The sequence below is a fragment of the Vidua macroura genome, chromosome 5 (genome assembly GCF_024509145.1).
Source record: "Vidua macroura isolate BioBank_ID:100142 chromosome 5, ASM2450914v1, whole genome shotgun sequence".
Classification (NCBI taxonomy): Eukaryota; Metazoa; Chordata; class Aves; order Passeriformes; family Viduidae; genus Vidua; species Vidua macroura.
The window spans coordinates 19,807,111-19,831,310 of record NC_071575.1 but is presented as its reverse complement, the minus strand read 5'-3'; the positions used below and the strand labels follow the sequence as shown (position 1 = coordinate 19,831,310).

General features: G+C 50.4%; 1 protein-coding gene across 1 annotated transcript; it reads left to right on the top strand.

Moving 5' to 3' along the window:
- Positions 1–281: 281 nt before the first annotated feature.
- Positions 282–23,355, top strand: MGAT3 (beta-1,4-mannosyl-glycoprotein 4-beta-N-acetylglucosaminyltransferase). Its single transcript, XM_053978094.1, has 2 exons — positions 282–360; positions 16,660–23,355. The coding sequence occupies exon 2, from the start codon at positions 16,661–16,663 to the stop codon at positions 18,167–18,169; it is 1,509 nt and encodes a 502-aa protein (XP_053834069.1). The 5' UTR covers positions 282–360; position 16,660; the 3' UTR covers positions 18,170–23,355.
- Positions 23,356–24,200: the final 845 nt, after the last annotated feature.

Genomic DNA, 24,200 nt, shown 5'->3' with positions numbered 1-24,200 from the left:
GCCCGCGGCGGCGGCCCGGGGGGGCGGGCGGGCGCGCCGGGGGAGGAGACAGGCGGTGAGGGCGGCACAAAAGGGGCTGCTGCAGCCCTGCCCGCTGCTGCCGGCGGGGCTCGGCTCGCCGCGGCTCCGCAGCGCAGCGCATCCTTTCCCGCGGCCGGGAGGAGGTGCCGGGCCGTTCCGCGGCGGAGAAGGAGAAGGCGGAGGAAGGCGGCGGGGGGCTGCGGGCTCCGGGCTCGCCTCTCGCCTCGCCTCGCCGCGGCCGGCGCCGAGCCATGCCGGGGGGCGGCGGGCGGGCTGGGGGCGAGCGGCAGCCTCGCCCCGCCGGGGGCCCGGCGGGCACCGACACTGCGCCGGCCGGGGGTGAGTGAGCGAGCGGGCGGCGGGGCTGGGGCGGCGGGCAGAGCACGCCCCGGGGGAGCCGCCCCGGGGCTGCAGGCAGCGGCGGCGGGACCCCCATCGGTCCGTCCCCCCCGCCGCTGTCGCCACCTGCAAGTTGTACCTCGGCCCGGGGGTGCGGCGTCATCCCCTGCGAGCGCTGCTGGAGAGGCTTCCCCCACCTTCGCCCCCACCTTCGCGCTCCTTATTTATTTATATTAGTGCTATTTTTTTATTCTCTTCCCCCCTCCCCCCCCCCTCCGTCCCCCCCCCCCCCCCCCCCATAATCCCGGCATCCCCTGCTAGGGAGCATCGGCTGTGGGGAGGAGGGAGGTGATGCTGCCAGCCCCCTGCCCGCAGCAGTGCTCGCCGGGGATGGAGGCACCCTCCCTCCGGCCGGGGTACTGCAGCGAAGGCCCATCTGCTGCCCGGGCTCGGCTTGTTAGGAGGGCACGGGCTGGGGATGCGTGCCAAGCCTGCAGCAAGCGAGGAGTAACAGGAGTGCGTGCGTGGGAGGGAAAACATCCATACAAATAAATGTGTATCGTCAAACGTCCCCTCTGCCCTGCTCTGTGTCCATGTCAGATGGCTGCAGTTCCTCTGTTCGGGGCTGGCCGCAGTGGGACGCGGGTACCCAAGTTCTCCCCGCTCGTGCGGGGCTTGGGTTGTTTGTGGGCTGGATTAGCTGTATGTCCTACCGGAGTGACACGGGCTGGTGTACCTCATTCCTTGCGAGAGTTTTGCTCCTGGGCGAGCGTGACAAGGTTGGTGGGGAACACAGCATCTGCTGCAGCTCTAGAGTCCCTCAGGCAGCTCAGTAAGGGAGGGAGCGTGGCCCGGGATGGAGAGAGGCTTCTCTCAGTGCCTCAGCTCGTGGTTTTCCTTCGGGGATTTCCACATGCTGTGTTTCCTCGAGCCGCGCCTGGGTCGCACGGGAGCCCTGCCTATTTCCCAGAAATGATGCTGGGGTCTTGAATTTCTCCTTTGCACCCTAGGGCAGAGCTGGGGTCAGGAGCATGTCCTGGGGTCTCAGCCTGCCCTGTCTCCAGAACATCGTGTGGGTGCTAAGCACCTCTCCTCCTATAGAACAGCCCTCCAGTTAATTCCAAATCTCTCTTCTTGAGTGGGAAGTTCAAGCCTGTGAAAACATTCGGTGGCACCCCTGCTAACAAATATGACTTGAGTCACCAGGAACCCCCAAGCCTGTGCAAACTGAATTTCAAATTCCTGCATGCTCTTGCACCTGTCACTCACCTTGGCAGGGTGTGAGTCAGCAGGAACTTTTCAAGTTCCTTCCCCAAAGGGTGTCTCTTGTGCTCTGTGGGTCCTTCCTGCAGCAGTTTAAGTCCAGCTGGCACCTGTGATTTAGGAAGCACTTGCAAGTCCCTGTTGCTGCAGCCTGGCTGCTGCCAACTTCTCAGAAGGGCAGAAATCAAGCAGGATCTACTGTTCATTGCTTGGCCCTCAGGCAATGGAGAGACGTGTCTGAGGGGAGGAAGGACTATGGGTGTCCCTACACTCCAGCAAACCTCCAGTTTCTAAAGCCCCCCTAAACATAGCTGTAGCACCTGTGCTTGTTTCAGCCCCAGTAGCAGTGCTGGGATCATGTCCTCCAAGCTAGAGTGGGAAAAGAGCAGTCCTTTGAGCTATTCCTGAGGAGGGAGTCTCCAGCTTGCCTGTAGCACTATAAAACAAGCATTGAATGAAAGCCATTGCAAACTGCAGGAGAGGAGGGAAGCTGTGGCTCTTCTACTGCATGTCGTAAAAGTCCCTCAAAGATTTATAGCTCCTCTACACTCTCAGGTGATTTTGCAGTAGGGGTAAGAAATCCACTGCAAGGTATAGCATTCCTCCCTTCCAAGACTCAGTTTACCTGCATAGCTTGTTTATTAATGCCCTGGATATGGCAATTATATCCTTAGGAGAGGGGATGGATTCTGGCTAGCTGCAGGTGTGTTTTCTTGCCCGTTTACTAATTTAGTGGCCCAACTGCTCCTTTTTGTCTAGTATACTTTTGGTCCTAGGTGCTGCTGTAGCTCACCTCCATTGGAGATGTCCTCCACGCTCTTGTTTCCAAAGTGGTTTTGGTGGCTGAGTTGCCTGCCTGCTTTCCTCCCTCCCTGAAAATGCTGGTAGGATTGGAAAAAAGTTGCCTGCGTGGCACGCAGGGATTGTCTTAGCAAGGAGGTCAAGAAGAGTAGGTGGAAAATAGTGTACTTGCAGGAATGCTAGCTTCAGTGGATGCTCACAACTATGAACTTACCTGGAGCACTTGTGCCCAACATGAGACAGAGATACCTGGTCTGGAGGCTTGCTGGGGCTGCATGGTGAGCACAGAGCCCATTGAACCTCGGCCAGGCACATGGCAGGCACAGACACACTCGGTGTGTTTGCCTGAGGAGCGTACCTGTGAGGTTTGTGTACTTGTGGGCTTCCTGTGTGCCTTGTGTTTACCCTTCTCCTCCTTCTCCCACGCACATCTGGCTAAGTGCAGTGTGACACTGGGCCCTGCCAGATTGGTGTAACATGCTTACTGCATGCCTTTGAGGGATGCTTGTGTGACAAATGTGGGTGGCTGTCTGCTGGGTGTGTGTAGCAATGCACATGGGTCCTGCTGGATGCACTTGCCATGGAACAGAGGCACTTGTGCTGATTTTTATGGCTGCAATAAATGTAGAGCATGTAAGCAGTCATGGGTATGGCAGTTGTTCAGGGCAGTGCACATAGATGTTGTTGTGCATATTCAGTATGTGAAGGGCACCTTAGGCTAGACAAGTTTCTCTCTGTCCCTCCCTTGCTTTGACCTGTCAGCAAGCAGAGATAAACTCTGTCCCGTGGAAGGGTTTATAGCTGAGTTTTCAGTTTGCTGTGTCTGAGCTTCCTCCTCTCTTGAGAACAGCATCTTTAAGGTGCACCTGCTATCACAAGTTGACACCCCTACACCCCCCAGCCTCTGTGCTGGATCATAAAGGTGGAGGAAGGAAGTGTGGGAGTTTGGTGATGGATAGATGGGGCAAGCTGGGCCAGCATTCGTTCCTAACGGCTGATTAGGTTTTAGGTGGGGTTAGTTGCTTTAAAATGAGCCCTTTGTACATTGTTGGAGTCTGTGACCCAATCAGTGGGATGTAGCTGGAGGAGGTGGTGCTAACGAAGACTGGTACAGCTGTCAGTAACTCTGGCAGAGAGGAGGGCGTACTGACTGGCACAAGAGATGTCTTCATGACTTTAGGTCAGTGGAGGTGCCTCAAAGGGCTGGTTCATGTTACCAACCCTGACTACAGAAGCAGAAAAGTGTGGGTAGTTGTACGCACATGTTTTCTGCTACTGTCACCCATCAGTTCTGCACAAAAGGTCAGGCTGCACTTCACTAGCACAAAATGCCATCAGGACACTACAATGAAACATTACAGTGGTATCTGAAATTTGGGGAAGGTGGGCACATGGGGCAGTGCAATCTAGGGAGATCTGGGGAGAGTCTTAGGAGTGCCTGCTGTTCCCAATCCTGGCTGTTCTTGGAAAGGTGGTGACATATCTGCAGTTCACACATGAACCGTGCTGTCAAGTCAGTGATGCAGGCTGGCCTTGAGGAGCCATGACAGAGCTGTGTGCAGGGGCCAAGCCTGGTATTGTGGACAGTTCTGGGTCGGGTTTGGGGTGCTTTGATAGCATGAGGTGAGTGCCTTGCAAGGACTGGGCTGTGCCACAGCAGCAGTGCTGGGTGGGGTGCCAGGACCAGCTGCTTATGCCGGGGGCCAGGGCAGAGTTGCTGTCACAGAGCTGGTGAGGTCCCCCTTCTCCAGGGGAAGGTGAAGAGAAATGCTGTGTGCTGGAGCAGTGGTGTAGGATTTACAAAAGCACTCTATGCCTGCATCCCTACGGAATAAACTCCGGCTGCATATCTGAGGAAGGCAGAAACATGATTTGTTCACCTATTTTTTTTCTGACTTCTTTGTGTTCCTTGGCATGCAGACCCTTTAGTTCCCAAAGTTGTTGCTGAAGTACAACAGGTACCTCCTGCTCTTCAAACCTCTGAACACTTGCAGCAGGGTGGGTGTATTTTTGTGCTCGGAAATTTGCTCAGTAGAGCTGATAGGTGAAAGGGAGTGCAGCACTGCATTTTGAGGTTTCAACAGGCAGGCTGAGGGAAGAAGTAGTATGAAGGGAGCTGGCTGCCTTACAAATGGCAAGGGTTTGTTCTAGAGTTGTGATTCTGGAAGTGATTATTACCTGTTTTAGGACAGCAAGAGTTATGTGAGCTGCTCGCTGTTGAGGCCTTGGCCTTTTGTACGGAGATAACCCCACTAGCTGAATAGGCAGCTTGATGACCTCAGCTAAGGTTCCTTGTTTCCCCACCAAGGGGAGTGCCCAGGTTTGTGTCTAAATAGGCTTTTTCCAAAACATCAGCTGTGGCTGTGGGGTATGGCTATACTGAGCGTTGCCAGAAGTCTTTTTCAGCCTGTAATGCACAAATTGCAAGAGGAGAGGTGGATGTGGCTGACCAGAAGAGAGAAAAGCAGAAGGGGCTTCTCCTCTTTCTGATGATCATCTCTGTCTTGCATTTTGACAGAATTTCTCTCCAAGGACCTTGAAGCAACCTATTAAGCTTCTTTTAATTAGGTAAGCCCTTACCCAGAGTAGAAAAGTCTCTCACATTTCCCATGCAGCGACACTGGGGCATGGAGCAAGGCTGTGCTGTGCCCAGTGGCAAATGCAGGGGCTTGTCAGGAGACCAGCAACCAAAGTGCCACGCTTCCTGTACTTTCTTTGCTGCTGGCTGTCTTGGAAATCCTGGAGAGCAGCTGGGAGTAGGTGCTGAGCCAGAGGTTATTGATAACTTTCTAGTCACTGCTTGGGTTCTGCAGCCCTTTTCACCATAGATATCGCCTCCTTCTATAATCCCAGCTCCCTGCTGCCTTTCCCTCGGAGAGCTGTTCTCCCCTCGGGGTGTAAATCTATACGGGTTGGGCTAGGGCTAGTGGGCAGACTCAAACTGGGGTAATTTTTATCTTGGGATATTGCTGCATGTCTCTTGCATGAGGGCAAAGCTGCGGTGCGCAGGCTTGGAGCACAGCTGAGAGACTGATGGCAGCTCGCAGCTGTGACACCTGTGAACTAAGCGCAGGTGTCCCCTGGCTTGGTGTGCAGATATGGAACTGGACAGAAAGCCAGGGAGACAGCATGGCAAAGAGTCCTGAAAGGGAGTCTCTCTCCTACATGCTGAGCCCTTTAAGAAGGGGAAGGTAGGCTAGAACCCTGAGATTTTAAGCTGGTTGTGCTGAGGCTGAAGAAAGGGCTACAGGAGTGCTTTCAGTTCTTCCTTCCTCTAACACAGACACTTCTAGCTGGGCAGCAGGGAAAAGGAGGATGGAGGCCTGTGCAGGCTGAGCACGCTGGGCACAGATCTTGGAGGCTGCAGCGGCTAGGAAAGGTAGGGTTTTGGAAGAAGGATTTGGCTATAGGGGCTGGGAGTGCATGGTGCTCACTGTGTGTGAGGAAGTTGTGTTTTTCTGGAGCTTGTGGTGTGAGGGCTGGCTCTGAGGCAGAGCAAAGGGCAGGGTAAATGAGGAGAGCAGTGCCCTGGAGTGATCAGCGTGAGCTGCACTTTGTTGCTTAATGACCCCATTTCCAAGGGAAACTTTGGAAGCCCTGATATTCAGGGAAGCAGGATCTCCCGAAGGCAGAAGACTGGGGCAGCAGAACTGACTGTATTTCTCTCTGCTTTCAGCTCAGCCTTCCTTGTATGTTATTTGTGTTAGCAAAACTCTTCTTTCTTTACCACTCCAGAGTTGGTTTTTTTTTTTTTTTTTGTTCCCTTTTCTCCCTCCCACCTGCCCCAGCAGTTCTTTTGTCCCTGCCTCACTGTGCCAATGCTGTCCAGCTGCAGCTTTTGCCAGCTAATCCGATCCATGGAGGCAAGACCTACTGAGCAGCCTTGCTTGAAGGGGACACGATTTTCTACATTTGCTCCTGGGGCATGTGAGGTCTCTGGAGAAGAGGTGGATTAAAGGAGCTGCTGTTTCCCCATCAGCCCTGTGTCCCCAAATACCTCCTCGTGCCGTTGCTTGGTGCAGGCCTGGCTGTGAGCAAGTGGCCGATGTGCTCTCAGATATGTGCTATTGGCACAAAGCCTCTGTGGCCTCAGAATCCCTATCCAGCAGCAACTTCTGGAGGAAGGGTTGACCACACCTGCATTCAGCTTGGCCGGGGGTACGATGGGATTGCTTTTGCATAATTTAGCAGTCTCTTGAATTATTTATAGTGCACTTGTGCTTTGCAACAGAGTCTTCTCGTTTCCCATGAGCACTGGGGGGGGAGGGAAGGGGAGTTTGTCAGGCATCCAGAGTCTATCGCTTAGTGATGAGGAAGTGCTGTGGGCTTCCTTTCTGCCTGTGTTTGTTTGCATATGGCTCTGTGCAGCTGAACTGCCCTGAAAATGCAGTTTTGGCTTCCATATCACTCAGGTGTATGATACTGCTGGGCATCTCTGTGGCTTGGGATTGTGCAAGAGGTTCCCTAGTTCAGAGCCTTGTCTTTGTAGTAAAGAGACTCTGTCAAGCTGGAGACAATGAATCCGGTGCTTGAATTTGGTCCCTCACTCAATTACAGTGCTGGAATCTTCTGGACTGTTCTCTAAAATATTTAGATCCTTGAAAGCATTTTTCTTCTTTCAAAGGCCCATCTTGTCTTGCCAAAGTGTTTTTTAGATTTGTCATGACACGGTCCATTGGACTTTGCACAAGATCATCGGGACCTGAGCACTGGGTAGACCAGGTGGTTGAGTAGCAAAGCGTGCAGCTGAAATTCCCATCACTTTTCAGTGATTACACCCTGAAGAGAAGCTGACTGGGGCAGTTTGTTGCAGTCTCTTGCAGCAGTGGAACATCATGAAGATGAGCTGGGTAGCCCAGCTATGTATGAGCTTAATGCCCTTTGTCCCTCCGCCTCGCTGTGGCAGGTTGCTGCACCACACAGGTGGGCTGTCCTGCTTCTGCCCTGCTTGTCCTGTTGACTTCAACATGACTATAGCTCCCCTCCTGCACTGCATGTACTGCTTGTTCATAACCAATTTTCATAATGTGCTTACACAAAAATTCTGTCTTTCTCCTTCCTTCCTTTTTGACCTGTTTGTGGCAGCTGACTTCTCAGAAACACAGTTCAATACAAATGTTTGTGTTACTGAAGACCTGAAAGGAGAGGAAGAGGGCTGAGGGTGGAGAAAGAAAGAAACTTGGCCTGTAATCAAGTGATTGTGGTAGTAAACTGTTTTGTCTGTTGTGCAGTTGAGCAGAAATGCTCTGCTTCCCTGTTTTTATTTGCATGATGTTCACTTGTGGCTTTTGCGTTTGGGGCAAAGTTGGACAGGTCATCACTGTATGTTCCCTGGACAAACTGTGCTGTCCTGTCTTGCCCCCAGTCTCATCAGCCTGAAAAGAACACATTCTTTCATCAGATGGTTTTACCTCTTGTCAGGGGCATCACCATCTGGCTAAATACAAAATTCTTCCTCATCCTTCTTAAGAGCTAAGGCAACCTAAAGGAAGAATGTGAAGACAAATGATCCCCAAATCTGTATGATGTCCAGGATGGCATTTGATTTTGCTGATGAGGACAAACTTTCTCCTTCTTTCCCCATAGACCTGCTCCTAGTTCTTTCTGCTTGGATTAATCTGGAGATCAGGGTACTGCTTTGCTTAGTGAAAGGGAATGTTTGTGCAGAAGTAGTAAACATATTGTTGAGACCCAGGCCTGCTGCAATGCCTGTAAACAAGGTTCAGTTGTCTGTGGGAGGCAGAAGAGAGATTTATGTGACCCTGAGTTAAGTGCATTAGGAAGCTTTTGATTTCATTCTGGGAAACTGCCCCTTTTCGTGGTACCATATGCCAGTTATCGGCATAGAGCTGTGACTGCAGAATTGATTCGTGGGGATTTAATCCAAGGGGCTGCAGTGCTGCAGTCAGAAGGATAACATTAGCAGGAGGTTGCCTCTGCAAGCCAGAGCCCCTGAGCTCATGCCCTTTGTCCACCCCAGAGGTGGGAGTCTGGGCTGACTTATTCCTGCCTCGGGGCAAGGCACTGAAGAGCTCTCTGCCTATCAGCCCTTTCTTTCCGAAAATAATAACAAAGTGAAGTGGCAGCGGGGGATCCAGGCAGCACTGTGTCGAGGTCTTGCCTGAGTCTTGAAAGAGGAAATTAAGAACAAAGGCAGAAGAGACAAATAAATAAGGGTCTGTTCGTGGTCCAAGAAAAATTCCCATGGGCTTGTGTAACATTCTCGGGAAGATGTGACACTCCCTGGGCTGGAGTTAGTTTTTGAGAAATGAAAGGAAAGGAAAGGGGTGGGGGGGGGAGAGGGGGGGGAAAGGCAAGAGAGTGAGCAGCGGGGGTTGGGGAAGGGGAGGAGAGAAGGAGGGAGAGACATCCTAGAGAAACCTCTCTGCATGGAGTCAGGTTTCTCCGTTTGTTCCTGGTGAAGAGGGGTTAATGCTCTTTGCATGGGATTGGCTGGTCACCAGACATTCAGAGTAGAGGGGGATCGGGGGCTGCCAAGCAGGACCCCTGTGGCCTGAAAAGGAGGGGAGGAGGGGAAGGAAGAGGCTCTTCCAAACAGTAATAGATCGGCTACTGTGGGAAAGTGAGCACACTGCCAAACCCCAAGTAGTTGGTGATGGATGGGGGAGGAAAAAGGGTGGGGATGGAGGGCCAGCTCTTCTCCTGGCCACTAGGATCTTGCTGCTATTCCATGGCCTCTCTTTATTTATTGTCTTCCTGGGGTTTAATTATTCTGCTCCTTGATCCATCTTGGAGAGCCTTTATCCTGGGGATGCACAAACAACTGCCACCCGCTTCAAAAATAGCTGGAGTTAACGTGGTTTCTCCTGCCTGCGTGAATCTGTGCGCTTCACCCATCACCGTGGCATCAAGTGTTTCTTGCCTTTTTCCTCTTCTAAGTGCCTTGCTCTGGGCTCACAGGGCAGACACTTCACCTTCCTCTGGGCTCTTCAACCTGCATCTCCCTGTTGCTTGGGCTGTCACACAGTCCCTGCTTTCCTTTGCACAAGGTTTGCGTGCCTGATTTGGCACATCTGCCACGTGCTCTTCACCCATGGACCTGCAGGTCTGAGGATAATCTGGACTCTTCATCTTGGAGCTGTTCTCAGGATTTGTGGCTTGTACTCCACTTGCTTGACCTGCATGGAGTGCCTGCCAGGATCTGCATTGAAAGCAGTTGCCTGCTGCTGCTGCTTCCACTTCCTTCCTTGAGATATGCTCCTTCTCTGAAGCTGCTGGGAAGAATTAGTGAACTCATGGTGGTTGAATGGGGGCCTTGTTGGAGATTTGGTAAGGTGAACAGCACCTACAGTTCTGTAATTTTGAGAGTCTGAGGATGTATCTACATCTATGTGTTTTGATCAGAAGTGAACTGGTGAAATAATTTAGAAAGTTTCTGCTGGTCATCAGCTTGTTCCCATGCCTAGGCGTTTTCTTCAAGTTTATTTTTAACCCAGTTAGATCTGCTGCTGATATGGCTGTAAAAGCAGGCTTTCATCTGATTGACAACTTGCATTCATACAATGAATGAGGGATGGGTAAGCTGTGATGGTGGTGAGTGAGGGGGGAGAACCTCTGACACAACAGCCTGTGTTATCACATGCCTCACTTGAAGTCTCTGAAAGCATTATTTGGTTTTGGCCTGTCCCTCTTTGCAAAGCACCAAAACTACCAGGGAGACCTTACATACTTGTTTGATTACCCCATGGTCTGTCTGAAGACATAAATTGCTTTTTTGCGTAGTGTTGTCCCTTTTCCCATTCCTATTCTTCATGATGGAGTATTCCTTCCCTGTAAGACACCAGAAGATCTAACCAGCTCTGTTTTGCAGTGACTTGACTGCTGTGCAGTTGGAGCAGTGAGCAGCAGCAGCAGTCCCGTGTTTGTCTGGGAGAAGGGCCTCACATCCTGGGTGAGTGTGGTGAGCAATGCCTCGCTCACCCTCTGATGTGTGGAGAGGCCCAGCCTTGGAGCCAAGGGTGGCGCAAGCTCCAAGGTCATCACAGCAGACTTTGTGGAACCAGATGTTTTGAGGAGGCAATAAGCAGTGTTGAGGAAGAGTCCTTCCAGGATATCAGGCAGAAGTGAGAGAAATATATGCTGCTTCTCCTATAGTGGAAAGAGCACTCAGACTAGTGACGCTAAGAAATGGAAGGTGCAGCTTCTGAGAACCTCAGAAGGATTAGAGTGTGCAGAAGCATCTCTTGAAGCAGTGGACATTCCTATGGTGAGACTGGATTTAGCTTGAGAGAGGATTAGCTACAAGGGAGCCCAGCATATTTGAAGGCTACTGAGACGAGTATTTGATTGATTGCAGTGGAGTTGGAAATCCAGCTTGGTTTCCTTTAGCATGCAGTACTGCACCCTTGTGACGTCCAAGTACTTCTTGGATAAAATTGAATTGGTGTCTTGTAGGCCATTACTGGATTTCACTAGAGTTTCCTCATCTTTTCTGAGGTCTTTTAAACCAGGGGTTGGAAAGTTATATAATTATGCTGCTATTAGTAATATGGTAGTAAGAACAGTCTGTTTGAGTGGAGGGTTTTATAATGGACTCTGAAGGTGTTCAGATGTTGGTCTGTGATGCTAACTTCTGGAAGATCAGTCTTGAGACGAAATCCTGTCAACAAACACCACTTTATCTCCAGGTCCCATGTGTTCTGTATGGAGGGTTAAGAGCTGCTTTGTCCCACAGTGTGTGGCTGTCTTGCTGCGATTGGAGGGGTAGCATCTGAAATAACCAAGGCTTAGTGCACTGATGAGCAGGACAAGATACTTGAGAGAACAGTTGAAACAATGAAAGTCCATGGGAAGAGTGGATTCTGAAGATACTGTGCTTACAGAGGTGAGCAGCCACAGCACTTAAAAAGCTGGAGGCTTTGTGTTGCATCCATCTTAGTTTCTGTGTGCAGCGCATAGTAGTTGCTGCTGTGGAGCACTTGGATCTCCTAGAGGAATGCATAAAAGAGATACTTGGTTTGTTTGGTTTTTGACTGTAGATGCTGCAGGTCTGTTGAGACTTAGCAAGGTCTTGTACACAATCTGGAGGCTTGTGGTTGACATGTACTTACATCATGTGCCTTTCTTCCCTGGGAAGGGGAAGGCAATGCCTTTCTTTGTGCTGTGCTGTCACCCTTCCCTAGCCAACCTCAAACCTTAGTTTTGTGTAGACTCACCTTTAGCTATCTTTTTTCCTCAGTCTGGTTTTCTTTCTGACTTGATGAGACCGATTACTGGTGCGTGGATGGCAGCTCTGGGAGGCAAATGGGAATCATGGTGGCACGCTGTTGAGCGGTTACCTTACCACTCTTCTCACCTGTCTGCAGAAATGGAGAGAAGGTGCTTAGGATAGAGCCTTGCTGTCCCTCAGCCTGACCTTGCTTGGAGAGTGACCGTGCTGGATGGCTCCATCCAGCTGTTTGGGCTGGCACCAAGTCAGTGGCACCTTGTGGTCAGTTGCCTCGAGGCTGCAAAGGAAACACAGAGTGTGAGGTATTGCTGTTTTGCATTTGTGCTGTGGGCAGCAGCTCTTGATGAAGGACACAGAAGAATGTTTTATTCTGTCCTTGGAACTTGCAGGGAAGCTGATACGGACCTGCTTACATGGAAACCACCTTGTGCTGTGACTGCCAGAGCTTCTCACTGATGTCCTTGTAGCTTGCAGTCCCTGAAAACACCGTGGCATCCTTCATGTGAGAGATGCTGAGCCCTAGCTACCTTCTGGTACATCCTGCTACTCTCAGATTTTCCTGCAATGTAGGATAATCTCCTTTTCCTACCCTTAAGCAAAGTGCAGTCCTGCTGTCCCTAAGCTTGTTTTAGTTGTTGACAAATACTAAGTTTTATGGTTTCTCCTTCTGTGGATGTTTGCAGGACAAAAGTAACTTGAGGTTTTTAGAGTGTTTAGAGGTACTGTGGCTCTGCCTGCTTGGTTGCTGTGCTTGAGGATGGCAGGTAGACCTAGTACTCCAAAAATATGGAGCCTGTTCCATTTGTCTCTAGCTGGAACAGAGAGAGTTGGGACCTCTGTGCGGAGTGGGGGGTGGAAGTCATACTGGGTTTTTAATCTGCCATGTGAAAGTGATTCTAATTTGAATTGCTGCTTTGTGTTGAAGTGTCTGAGCGATCTGCAAATATGTTACTGCATGGGTGTTATGGGATAACTTTAGGCAGAGGAGATGAGCATTTTGGTATCAGGGGAAAACCAGAAGCTTCTGCTCTGACTTGTTCTCCACAGTTACGTTTTCCCTGTAACCATAGGAGAGGTCTAATGAGTCTTGAGTCCCATGCCCTAACAAGATGGGGTAACAAGCCTGTATCCTGTTGTGTGGCCTCTTGCCAGTGTTCTCCAGAAGAGAACACTGGGGCTGGTGAACTGCCAGCTCTTATCGGTGCATATCTTTCTCTCTGGATTCTTGAAAAATAAGTATATTATTTCAGGATGGTATAAATCAACTGGTCACTAAAATGGTAACAGGTGCCTGGGGATAACTCATGTCCATAACACTTCTAGCTTTTCTCCTTTTCTGAAAGCACTTCCCCTGCATGGTAGAGACAGAACTTCAAGCAAGGAAATATCAAAGGAATCCCTTATAAAAAGAAGCTTTCAGCTTGTCTCTCCAGGACTGTGTATTGCTGAAGCGGTCTATAACTGTGCACTTCCTAAAGAGCTTTGTCTTAATGGAGCTGACTGTCCATACTACTTCAGGCTTTTTCTTCTACTTGAACATTAAAGCTTTTCTTGCTGCTGACAGCAACTTGATCACTCTCCCAGAGATCAAGTTGACTTCCCCCCCCCCCCCCCCTTCCTCAGTCAAAATTTTCAGAAGGGAAATACCTCTTCTTGCTTTTTTCTGTGTTCCTGGTCACTGATGGTTGCTTTGTGTTGGAGCAACTGGGCTCTTCTGTGACAAACTGAGATGTCTCCCTGACTGGTACCTTTCTCATTTCCACCACATGTAAACATTTTGGATGGGGAGGGTGGAGAATCCTCCCTTGCTGGCCTTTATCTCCAGCTTGTCTCTCTAGCTGCCACCAGACATGTCTTTCACTGCAGGGCTGATCAGAGAATATGGGAAGGGATACATGATTGATGGTATTTAGTGTCTTGGCTCACCCAAGGGTGCATGAGTGTTCTCCACTCCCTGACAGAAGAATCCCTGGCATGTGAGAATGAAGGTGGTTCCCAGGGAAGAGATTTTGAAAAGGACACACCTTGCTTCGTTGCTTTCCCTCTTCCAGGAGGGGTTAGGAAATGGGTTTGTGTTCCCACTCCCTAACAAAACCAACTGAGCAGTGAAAATTGCCTCCTGGGCCGTGTCAGCAGTGGAACAGCAGAGGGTACTGCAGGGCCAGCTGGCTTGGCAGAGCAGCTGGGGAGGGCTGTGCACACCAGCCCAGCGCAGGAACCGAGGCAGCGCAACCCTGCCCAGAGCTCGTCGTGCCCGTGGCTGAAGAGCTGTAGAGCCACATGCTGAGCCTGATGGATACTGATGTATGCTAATGTCAAGTGAGGAAAATATGCTTTGCTTCCTAAAACCATGCATCCTGCTATGTTGACACGGCGTCCTACATCTCAGAAAGCAGAGCAGTTTGTTGAATGTCAAGAGTTAAGGATTTTTGTCTGGGAATTTACTGCGGCATGCAGAGCATCACAGCCGTCTGAGAAGATGCTGTGCCTTGTGTTCCTTCAGCACTTGCCTTCAGCCCTGGGCTGGCCCAGAGGAAGCTGGCTGCCCTGCATTTGTGTGTCCTGTAGGAACTGGAGCGAAACCAGCATTACCTGGCACTCATTGGGATTGCTGTATTGGAGCAGGTCAGCTGTTCATCTTGCCCTGGTTTCAATGTCTGAGAGAGCAGCCTGATGTCTGGAAGTAATGCCTCGGAGAAGTCACAGGACGCCTGAATGGAGAAAGCTGTACTCAATTACCAGTGAGGGACACTTTCTACTGACCCCCAGTCACTCAGCTAATTTAGTGGGGGTTTGGCTTCCTTGTGCTCTTCTCTTCCCTACACTTCAAGACAGACGAAAAACTGGTGATGTGCAAGGAAAAGGCACTGAATATTCCTCTGTTTTACAAGTGATCTTGCTGCTTCTGCAAGACATTAACAGAGCCTCAAGAAAAAAAACGAGCATGGATAGAAAGAAATGCTCATGGCATTTTCTGCAGCCCCTTGTTTTGCCCTTGTGAAGAAAGCTTGACAGCAAGCCCCAAGATGATCTCTTACGGCTTTTAACAGAAGAACATCCAGCCCCTTCCCATAATGGCTGGGCCACTACAAAAGTGATGTCCAGAGCCAGCGCCCTGCCGCTGACTTGTGTTGTGGCAAAGTATATCAAAACCCCTACTAAACATTAACCAATAGAATCGAGCTCTTTCCTTTTTCCTTGTTTATTTTTCTTTCAATTTTTTTCCCCTCACATGGCCATGCTGTAACTTTTCCACCAGCTTCAGGCTTGTAGTCCTTCAGTCAGAGCTTAATCCAGGACTCCTTGCCCTGCCACCTGAGCACTGGGGGCAATGTCAATGGATGGTGACTTCCACTAAAAATGTGACTGCCAAGTGTCCAGAAATGCTGTTGCTGAGCTGTAAGGTACAACTGTGGACAGTCCCTCTACCAAAGTCCATGCCAGAGCCATCTGTGGAAAGCCAGATACGTTTTCCTTTGGGCAGTTGCCATCTGTCTAAATGCTTTATGGCTTTTCACTTTAGTATTAAATTCTCCTCAAGTTAATCAGTAAACACACTTTGCTGTATTTTACCTAATACCCTCTGAAGTGGCGGGAGCTGGTTGGGTTCTTCTTCCACACCTGCCCACGTGTGGGGGTGGTGGTGTGGGGCAGCTTCCCCATGACCCCCAGGAGCAGGGACTGCCTCCAGTGAAGGTGTTGCTGGCACCACTGTGTGCCAGATGGAACCTTTATAAGTGATGGTGCCTCTCAGGAACTTTCGCCCTGGAAGGGAGACTGCGCCAGGGAGAGAACCACCAGAATGGAGCATGTGGAGGGGCCAAAGTGGTATGTGTCACATACCTGGGGATCTCTGCCTCTTTGTCACTGCAGGAAGGGTGTCATGCTCCAGGACAGCCTCTGCCTTGAAAACTACTTTTGGATGACCTTTCTCCCATGCCCACTTTTGCCCCAACTTGCCTTTCCCTAAACAGCAAGTGGTGAACACCTTTTCTACTTTTCCTTGGTGAAGCACTGTGTGAGATTAGTTTTTTCTTGTATTTTTTTTTCTTTTTATTTTGGTCCTTTTTCTGAATTGTAGTCTTCAATCACTTGTCTGTCTGACAGCAGCTCTATGTTCCCTGCCTGAGCTGAAGGAGGGGAGGTGGTGGAGGGGAGGATGAAGGCAATGTTTCATGTTGTTTGGAGGGAAGGGCTCTGCACCACTGGCTTCTTCCTGGCCTGACGTGGATCCGTCATGATGGCACAGTATTACCGGCAGAGACAGCTAGGCATTTATTTTTGTCACCTTGATCCAGATGCAGAAAAACCTCAGCATCTGGTACACAGAAAGTGAAAACAAATGGCAACATACGGAGATACAGTGGACTTGAGAATCACAGGTAGGAGAAGAGTAAATGTGACAGAATCTTAATTTTATTTTTGCTTTCCTGTCCTCCATGTGAACTTGGGTAGTATTTCCGAAGAACAAGGGTGGTTTTTTAGGGTGTGTGTTGTACAAACACTGTAAAGATCTGGAGAGCGTAGGCTGCCTCTGGCAGTCTGACTAATGATCTTGGTCCTTTAAAACTGCCTCTCTTGCAGTGGTCATGTTTCAACCATGCCCCCACAACTCTCTCACCCTTCCTGCTCTTTTCATTTTCTCCCAACCCTCTGGTGATGCACCTCTGAGGAGGTTTACATTCATTTAATTTCCATTGGTGAATAAGGGCAAATCTGCCAAGTGCAGTGAGTTCACTAGATCATGAATTCCTGTTATTCTGGATTTCCTGTCTTTCTACCCCATTGCCAGTGCCTTTCTTGTCTTTGTGGATTTATGAGACTGATCTAGCAGAGGTTCAGCTTGATGTAACCCAGCAGAAGCAAAAGGCCCACTGAAGATGGCAGGGGGTGGGGGTGTAGTTCTTGGAGTCAAGTCTCTAAAGATGCATGATGAATTTGGACCAGCATTCCTGCCTTCCCCAACCTGTTTTTCTAACAGTGGTAAACTTTCTGCACCTCAGTAACTATTGAATGTGACTTTCCTTTTCGTGGCTCTTCCACAGGATGAAGATGAGACGCCATAAACTCTTTCTGACTCTCTGCATGGCTGGTCTCTGCCTCATCTCCTTCTTGCACTTCCTCAAGGCCCTTTCCTATGTCACCTTCCCCAGGGAGCTGGCTTCGCTTAGTCCCAACCTCGTCTCCAGCTTCTTCTGGAACAATGCCCCCGTCACGCCTCAGGTCAGCCCTGAGCCAGGGGGTGCGGAGTTCCTCCGCACACCCCTGTACTCCCACTCCCCCTTGCTCCAGCCCCTGTCTCCCAGCAGAGCCAGCGAAGAGCTGCACAAGGTTGAGTTTGTGCTGCCAGAAGACTCAACGGAATACTTTGTCCGTACCAAAGCCGGTGGCATTTGCTTTAAACCAGGCACCAAGGTGTTGGAGAAGCCACCCGTGGGAGGTCGGCAGGAGGAGCGAGCGGATGGTGCAGCCTCGGGGCGGCCAGCTCGGAAGCCGCTGAGCGCCAGCGGAACCAAGCGGCGCAAGTGGGTGGAATGCGTGTGTCTGCCGGGCTGGCACGGCCCCAGCTGTGGGGTCCCCACCGTGGTCCAGTACTCCAACCTGCCCACCAAGGACCGCCTCGTGCCGCGGGAGATCCCCCGGCGGGTAATCAATGCCATCAACGTCAACCACGAGTTTGACCTGCTGGATGTCCGCTTCCATGAGCTGGGAGACGTGGTGGATGCTTTTGTGGTGTGCGAGTCCAACTTCACAGCCTACGGAGAGCCGCGGCCACTCAAGTTCCGCGAGATGCTCCTCAACGGCTCCTTTGACTACATCCGCCACAAGGTGCTCTACGTTTTCCTGGACCACTTCCCCCCTGGTGGCCGCCAGGACGGCTGGATTGCTGACGATTACCTGCGTACCTTCCTCACCCGGGATGGCATCTCTCGCCTCCGCAACCTGCGCCCGGACGACGTCTTCATCATTGATGACGCTGATGAGATCCCGGCCCGTGATGGCGTACTCTTCCTCAAGCTCTATGACGGCTGGACAGAGCCCTTCGCCTTTCACATGCGTAAGTCGCTCTATGGCTTCTTCTGGAAGCAACCGGGCACCTTGGAGGTGGTCTCGGGCTGCACCATGGGGATGCTCCAGGCTGTCTATGCTACCGACGGGATACGTTTGCGACGCCGTGAGTACTACACCATGCCTGGGTTTCGGCAGTATGAGAACAGCACAGGACACATCCTGGTGCAGTGGTCATTGGGCAGCCCACTCCACTTTGCTGGCTGGCACTGCTCCTGGTGTTTCACCCCAGAGGGGATCTACTTCAAACTGGTGTCAGCCCAGAATGGGGACTTTCCCCGCTGGGGTGACTACGAAGATAAACGAGACCTCAATTATATCCGGGAGCTGATCCGGACTGGGGGCTGGTTTGATGGTACTATGCAGGAGTATCCCCCTGCTGACCCCAAGGAGCAGATGTATGCTCCCAAGTACCTGCTCAAGAACTACCAGCGGTTCCGCTACTTGTTGGAGAACCCCTACCGAAAGGCAGAGGGTGCTGGGTGAGGCCACCGAGGCTCAGGCTCGGGTGGGAAATCAGAACTTCACAACAAAGGGAAAGAGTCGGGTGTTTTCGTCTGTTCCTTTTCTTCTTTTGTTTCCTTTGTTTATGGGCAGGGTGTGCTGTTTTTCTGGGGCCTCTGCCCTCCCTCACTTCCTGTTCTTCTTCCCTTCATCCCAGGGTGATGCCTGGGAACCCAAATTCCTCAGTCACACGAAGGGAGGCATGGACAGGAGGAAGAGAGATGTTGAGGACCCACTCTGTAGTAGCATAAAGACTTAATGGCATCTTCTGAGCCTCTCCTGCTGGCTGGAGAGAATCTCTGCAGCCAGCTGGCAGATTTTCCTCCGGGGGAGGCTGAGAGGGTCCCATGGGGAGAGAGGGCAGCTGTTCCCATCCACCCTCATCCTTTGTGGATTGGAGCAAGCATAGATGCAAGCCTGGGCTATTCAGTGAGCGTGTGAGTCAGCAGGCACAAACTCTTGTGAGTGGTTGTGTGTGCAGATGTGTGTCACTGGCATTTTTTGGATGAGTGAATGTGCAAAAGCATCTCAGTATGCTTTTTTTTTTTTTAATACTGTATATTCAAAGGGTATTTTGGGGAAGGGAAATCCTTTGCTTCCAAGGTGTCCTTCTCAATATGCAGCCCCTTGCAGAGGCTTAATGTGTTCTGTTCTGGGCTGGATCTTGCCCCAGTACCCTACCAATCCTGGAGCAGATAGGAAGCAGAGGAGAAAGCTGGGTTTGAGGGTTTTTTTTCTGCTGATTTTTCCTCCTGCTCCCACAACACTGCATGGACTTGTCCTACAGAAGCCAAAGCATATTCCCTGCAGTACATGCTTCTGTTGGGGCTGGGATAAGCTGCAGGGGACTCAGTCAGATGGTGGGAGTGTATGTTTGCAAGTGCATGGTTGCCTGTGTGCATGAGTGCTCACATGCATGGGTTTGGTGTGCACTTGGGTGTTTATTACCAGTATTGAGGGGGGGAGGAGGACATAGTGTGGCTTGGCTGTGTGTGCTTGCAGAAAATGGTGGGATCCAGAAGCTCTAATCTCAGTGTTGGCATGGATGACTTCTTGGGCAATTCATAGGAGAGGACCAGGGATAGCATCGGCTCTGCATAGCAGTGCTACGCTTGCAGGACTGTTGCAAGCCTCTCTGGCTGCCTGTAGAGCCCTGCAGGCTGTGCCTGTAGCAGGGCTGCTGCTTACATGTGCTGGGTACTCCTTCTTACCATGGGGTAAATAAAAGGGAGAAGAGGAAGGACAAAATTCTGATTGTTGTGGGCAAACAAAACCTGTCAATGCACAGAATCCATCTATCTGACCTTAGGGTGTGAGGGGCTCTCATGAAGAAACAAGCCATGGGCAGATTCTTCCTGGGGCCAAGAGACTGTTTGGGGACCACAGTACAATCCACAGTGTGTGCAGCCTACATCTGCAGCCTGGGCCATGCAGATAAGACCATGGAGAGGAGAAGGGATTTAGGAGTCTGCTAGCTTCAGCTGGTTGGGATGGTGTCTGCTCAGGCACGGGCAGTGAGGATCTGGCCTGCTGTTGTATTGGATTGTTCAGCTCACTGAGGAGGCAGATTGTTGTCTCCACCCTTACCACCACCCTTCCTTAGCAGATGGCTTGACAGGGTGCCCAGAGCCTGGGTCGTAGTGGGCAGAGGGTGAAAATCATAATGAACTTGCTCTCTTAGCCTTGCAGTGGAAAGACTGACTCATGTTCCAAGCAGGGATCATGGAGGAGGATAAAGAGGAAGGCATTGGCACAAAGAAGTGTGGCCCTTCTGGCCAGCTGTTCTAAAGCAGGAGGGCTTTCATTGCCCTTAACTCCATCAGGATTCCATGGTCCTGTGTTGCCCAGCACATGCCACCCTTGTGCTTAATTCCTACCTATGCCTCTCTCTTCTCTAGAGAGGGGACTAGGAAGAAAAAAAAAAAAAAAGAGAAAATTGTCAACAAAAATAACTTGCTTGCCTAATAAGGCAGAGACTGCCTTAGCAGTTCACCTTAGCTGCTTCCACATGTTGTGTGCCATAATGCCTACTCAGAAAAACTGAAGGGAACCTCTTATATGTTATTTTTGTTTCTTTAGCATCACCATTCTCAGTTCTGTTATGTCTTCCCCACAGTTAGAGAAGCCCCTTTGGGAACTGGGTGGACAGACAAACTTTGCTAGGCAGAATGCTCTTCCCCCAAAGGGAAGTTGTGGCTTTTTTAAGTCCAGACTTATTGATGTAGCAGAAGGAACTCCTGTCACAGTCATGGGCTTCTCAGTCATGGGCTGAGCTACTGTGTGGAGGTCTTAGGTGTGGAGAGATGATAGAGAAACAGGGTCCCAGCTGAGAAAGGAGGAGCCTGTATTGAGCAAGATGAAAGCTGTAGCACTGAGGATGCAGCACGGGGAGAAGATGCTTTCCCCAGGGACAGCTGGAGGAAAGCAGGTGTGTTAGCTTGTGCAATTCAGCAGCAGCACAGCATGGGAGGAAGAAGCCATTTCCCATTTTTACTCTGAGGAAGGAGCCTAAGGTCTGCTCTTGGACCTTTGGGCTTTGCTTTGTCTCAGTGATGATAACACAAGGTCAGTGCCAGGCTTTGCTGGAGGCAGAGGAGAAAGACAAGCCAGTCTTTTGCTTTGGCAGCACCAGAGCCCCAGTTCAGCAGGAGCTGAAGTTCGCGTGTGCTCGGGTTGCATCTCCTTATCTCCCACAGTGGGAGCAGCCTTTCCTCTGATATCAGCCCTTCCCATGCATGGCCATCCTTGGGGATTTTTAGTGCACAGCAGTCACGTTTTCAGTGTTGAGGTGTGGCCCTTGTCTCTTGGGAGTTTGACAGACCCACAGCTGCAGTATCTGCTTCTCCCATTCCTGAACTACAACCTGTTGCCTTCTCTCCTCCATTATTTGCTCCACCATTCTCCTCTTCTTCCTCTGATTTGTCTCTCCCTTCTGCTCCCTTGGGCTGGAGAAGAAGGTGTTGCTGGAAAAGGAATGCTGGGGCTCTTCTGCAGAACTCCTGCCCTACCTGCCTCCTGGACTTACTCACTTCCTTATTCTTAAGAAATTAAATTGAAACCAGACTTCTGTTGTACTGGGAGGAAGGGGCTTTACAGATGAAATGCATTCTTTATTGTTTCTCTTTCTCAAGAATTGTTTAAGCGTTTTTTGATTTAAGGCCAAACCAGTCAATGTTTGTCTAATTTGTCTGGCTACCCCTGTGTTTATTATCCTTAGGGAGCTAGAGTGCTTGTCATTAAAAATCTTCCTTCTTGTCCCTGGAGGGAACAGACACTACTAAGCTGGCTTTCACACAGTGATTTTCCAAGGTGGTGGCTTACCCTCTGCTCAGCCTTGCCTGTGCTGCCTGCTGGGACCTCTGCAGCCAGCTGCAGGTGGGACAGCCACCCCTCCAGGCAGCTGCCACAAGAGGGAAGTCAAAAGTATGTGCGTGTGTGAGGTGGTGAGAGAGGCAAAGCAGGAGGCAGGTTTGTGTCAGATCCTTGTTTCCCAGTGCTGGACTCTGAGGTGAGCACTGAGGCTCCTTCATCTTACCTGAACCAGGTTCTGAGATTTGAGAAGGGAAAGAACCTTGTCCTGGCACTGAGCTGGAACTGGGATCAGACTATCAGAGCCTGATGTCTGTGGGTTGTTGCAGCCCATGGGGGCAGTGGGCAGTGAATCCTGCCGTCTCCCTTGGACCAAACTGTCCAGTGGACAGAGGGAATACATCACCAGCCTTTTCCTGCAGCCCTCCTCAGCCTTGTGCTTTTTCATTCCCAAAACCTTTTTTACCTTCAAATTGTTGAAAAGTGGGGCCAGGAAATAGGTAACGCAGTGTGTGGCACACCCAAACCTTGCACTTCTTTCTGTCTGTCTTTGTGCTTCCCACCTAGAAAGAGATTGTGTGCCTATGCATGGCTTTGGACTGGAGAATGCCTCTTCCTCTTTTGCCCCAAGTGAAAGGAAGGACATGGGCTTTGGTGCACCTGCAGCAGGTGAGCTTGCTAAAGCAGAGGGAATAGGACAAGTTAGAAGTATTTACCCATGGGGGGCTAATGCCACAGCCAAGTGACAGAAAAGACACGGTGACTTTGTGCCTGTGGTTGGTATGGAAGGTGACATGCTCAAGCCCACTCTTGCTGTTGCTTTCTCTGTTCCCTGTGTCCTGCTGAGGTGTTGTGGTTGTGCTGCCCAGGCCAACCTACTCTGTGTCTCTGTGACAGGTGAACAAGGAAACAGAGTTGGCATGGAGGGAGAGTGTCAGAGCAGAATGGGTGCTCATTCCCCTCTGGCTGCCTTGCTGTTTCCTTGTGGGATGGTGTCTCTTCCCCTCCTCAGTATCCCTGGGGCTGTGTCCCAGTGTCCCAGCTCCTGCCGGCAATCTCTGTGGCTGCTATGCCTCTGCACTGTGAAGACGTGTGTCCAGGGTCACTCCTGGTTCCATTAGTGAACATTGGTGGTGAAGAGGGAAGGGACGGCTCGTCCTGGCTTCACTGACCTCTAACCTTGGTGAGAAAGGAGGGAAGCAAGTGGGAGAATGGCTCCTGTATCCCTCCATCATTGTGTTCTCCCTACCCTCCCTAATCCCCTCCTTTCTGATTTCTGAGACATTGGACAAACTCACTCCTGTTATGGAAAGGGAAGGGGAGCTGGAGGGTAAGGGAGTGGCAGGAGGGGCTCAGATCCAGCATTGAGAAAGAAGAACTGTTTCTAATGCAATACACTGACATTTTAAAGCTTTGGGCACTACAGGTAATGGATTAAGAAGGGATCTGAAATACTCTAAGATTCAAACGACTGTTTTTTCCTGCCTGTGCGGGTGATGACGCAGTATCATCCTGGAGGTGGTCCAGCAGCACTTCTGAGCCTGGGGTCCACCTGGACCTACTGGTAGTGTTGCTCCTGGAGGGGCTCCAGGACACCCTGATTTGGAAAAAGAATGCGTGGACTTGCCAAAAACTAAAAAGGAGAGAAAAAAATAAGAGCATCTGCAAAGCTCCTTTCAACTCTGTAATTTATAAACAGCAAGTAATAATGAACTTTTTGTAAGGATAAATCAAATGTACATTCTGAAATCATTTTCTCTGTAAATGGTTGGATTTCATTTCACCCTTAAAGGGATGCTTAAAAGGAGGAGATAATAATAAAAAATTAAAAAAATTTACAAAGTATGAAAGGAAACCAAGATGTGTGTGACAGCTTTTATTTCTGATTGCCTGGCCAAGGGGGCTGCTGGAAAATGGAGTGAGGGAGCTTCCTATCTTGGCAGAACACTGTTCCCAAGAAGGGAGATGGAAGGGGAGCCTAGCTGGCCTGGGGACTGATTCCTGATTTTGTTGGCCCCTGTCAGACCTAATCTGCGTGTTAGGCGAGTATGAACATGTAAAGGCACATGAGTGGGGAATGATGGCTGCTACGTGCTCTCAGAAGAGCTGGTGGACGTGGGAACCAGCATCATCTCATAAAATGGTCCCTTGACACCATCTTTGCTCCTTTGGATGCATCCATTTTTCCAAGTAAAGCCCTGGAAATCCGGAGCCCTAAATTAAACCTACCCACTGCAGAAATGCCTCTCTGGTGGCTGACTTTTGGCACAGTGCATGAGAGAACATGACCTCCTTGTTTTGGTTTATTTTTAAACCTGTCTGCTGTAGTTTTGGCTGTTCCCATTACTTGGTATCAAAGCCTGGTCCTGCTCTGAATCCTCCTAAGCATCTGGCCTCTGCAGTGCTTTTGGCAAGGGCCTTTTGCAATCTCATGTGCCACCTACAGCTATTTAATGTTTTTACCTTTTAAAGTGTCTTATGCTTCAGGTTCATTCCTGATTCCATTTAGAGATACTAACTGTAAGCATCATAGGTTATTTTCCTCATAATTATTAGCTCCAGTGAATTCCCTCATCTTTCTTTCATCCATACCAGTCTAATGTTCTCAATTCTCTTTTTGTGGAAGGGTCTCATCAAACTAGAGGCTTGTGCTGTGCATGGCTTAATGCAGTTTTGCTGTTTCAGTCTCTGGAACAAAGGGCGT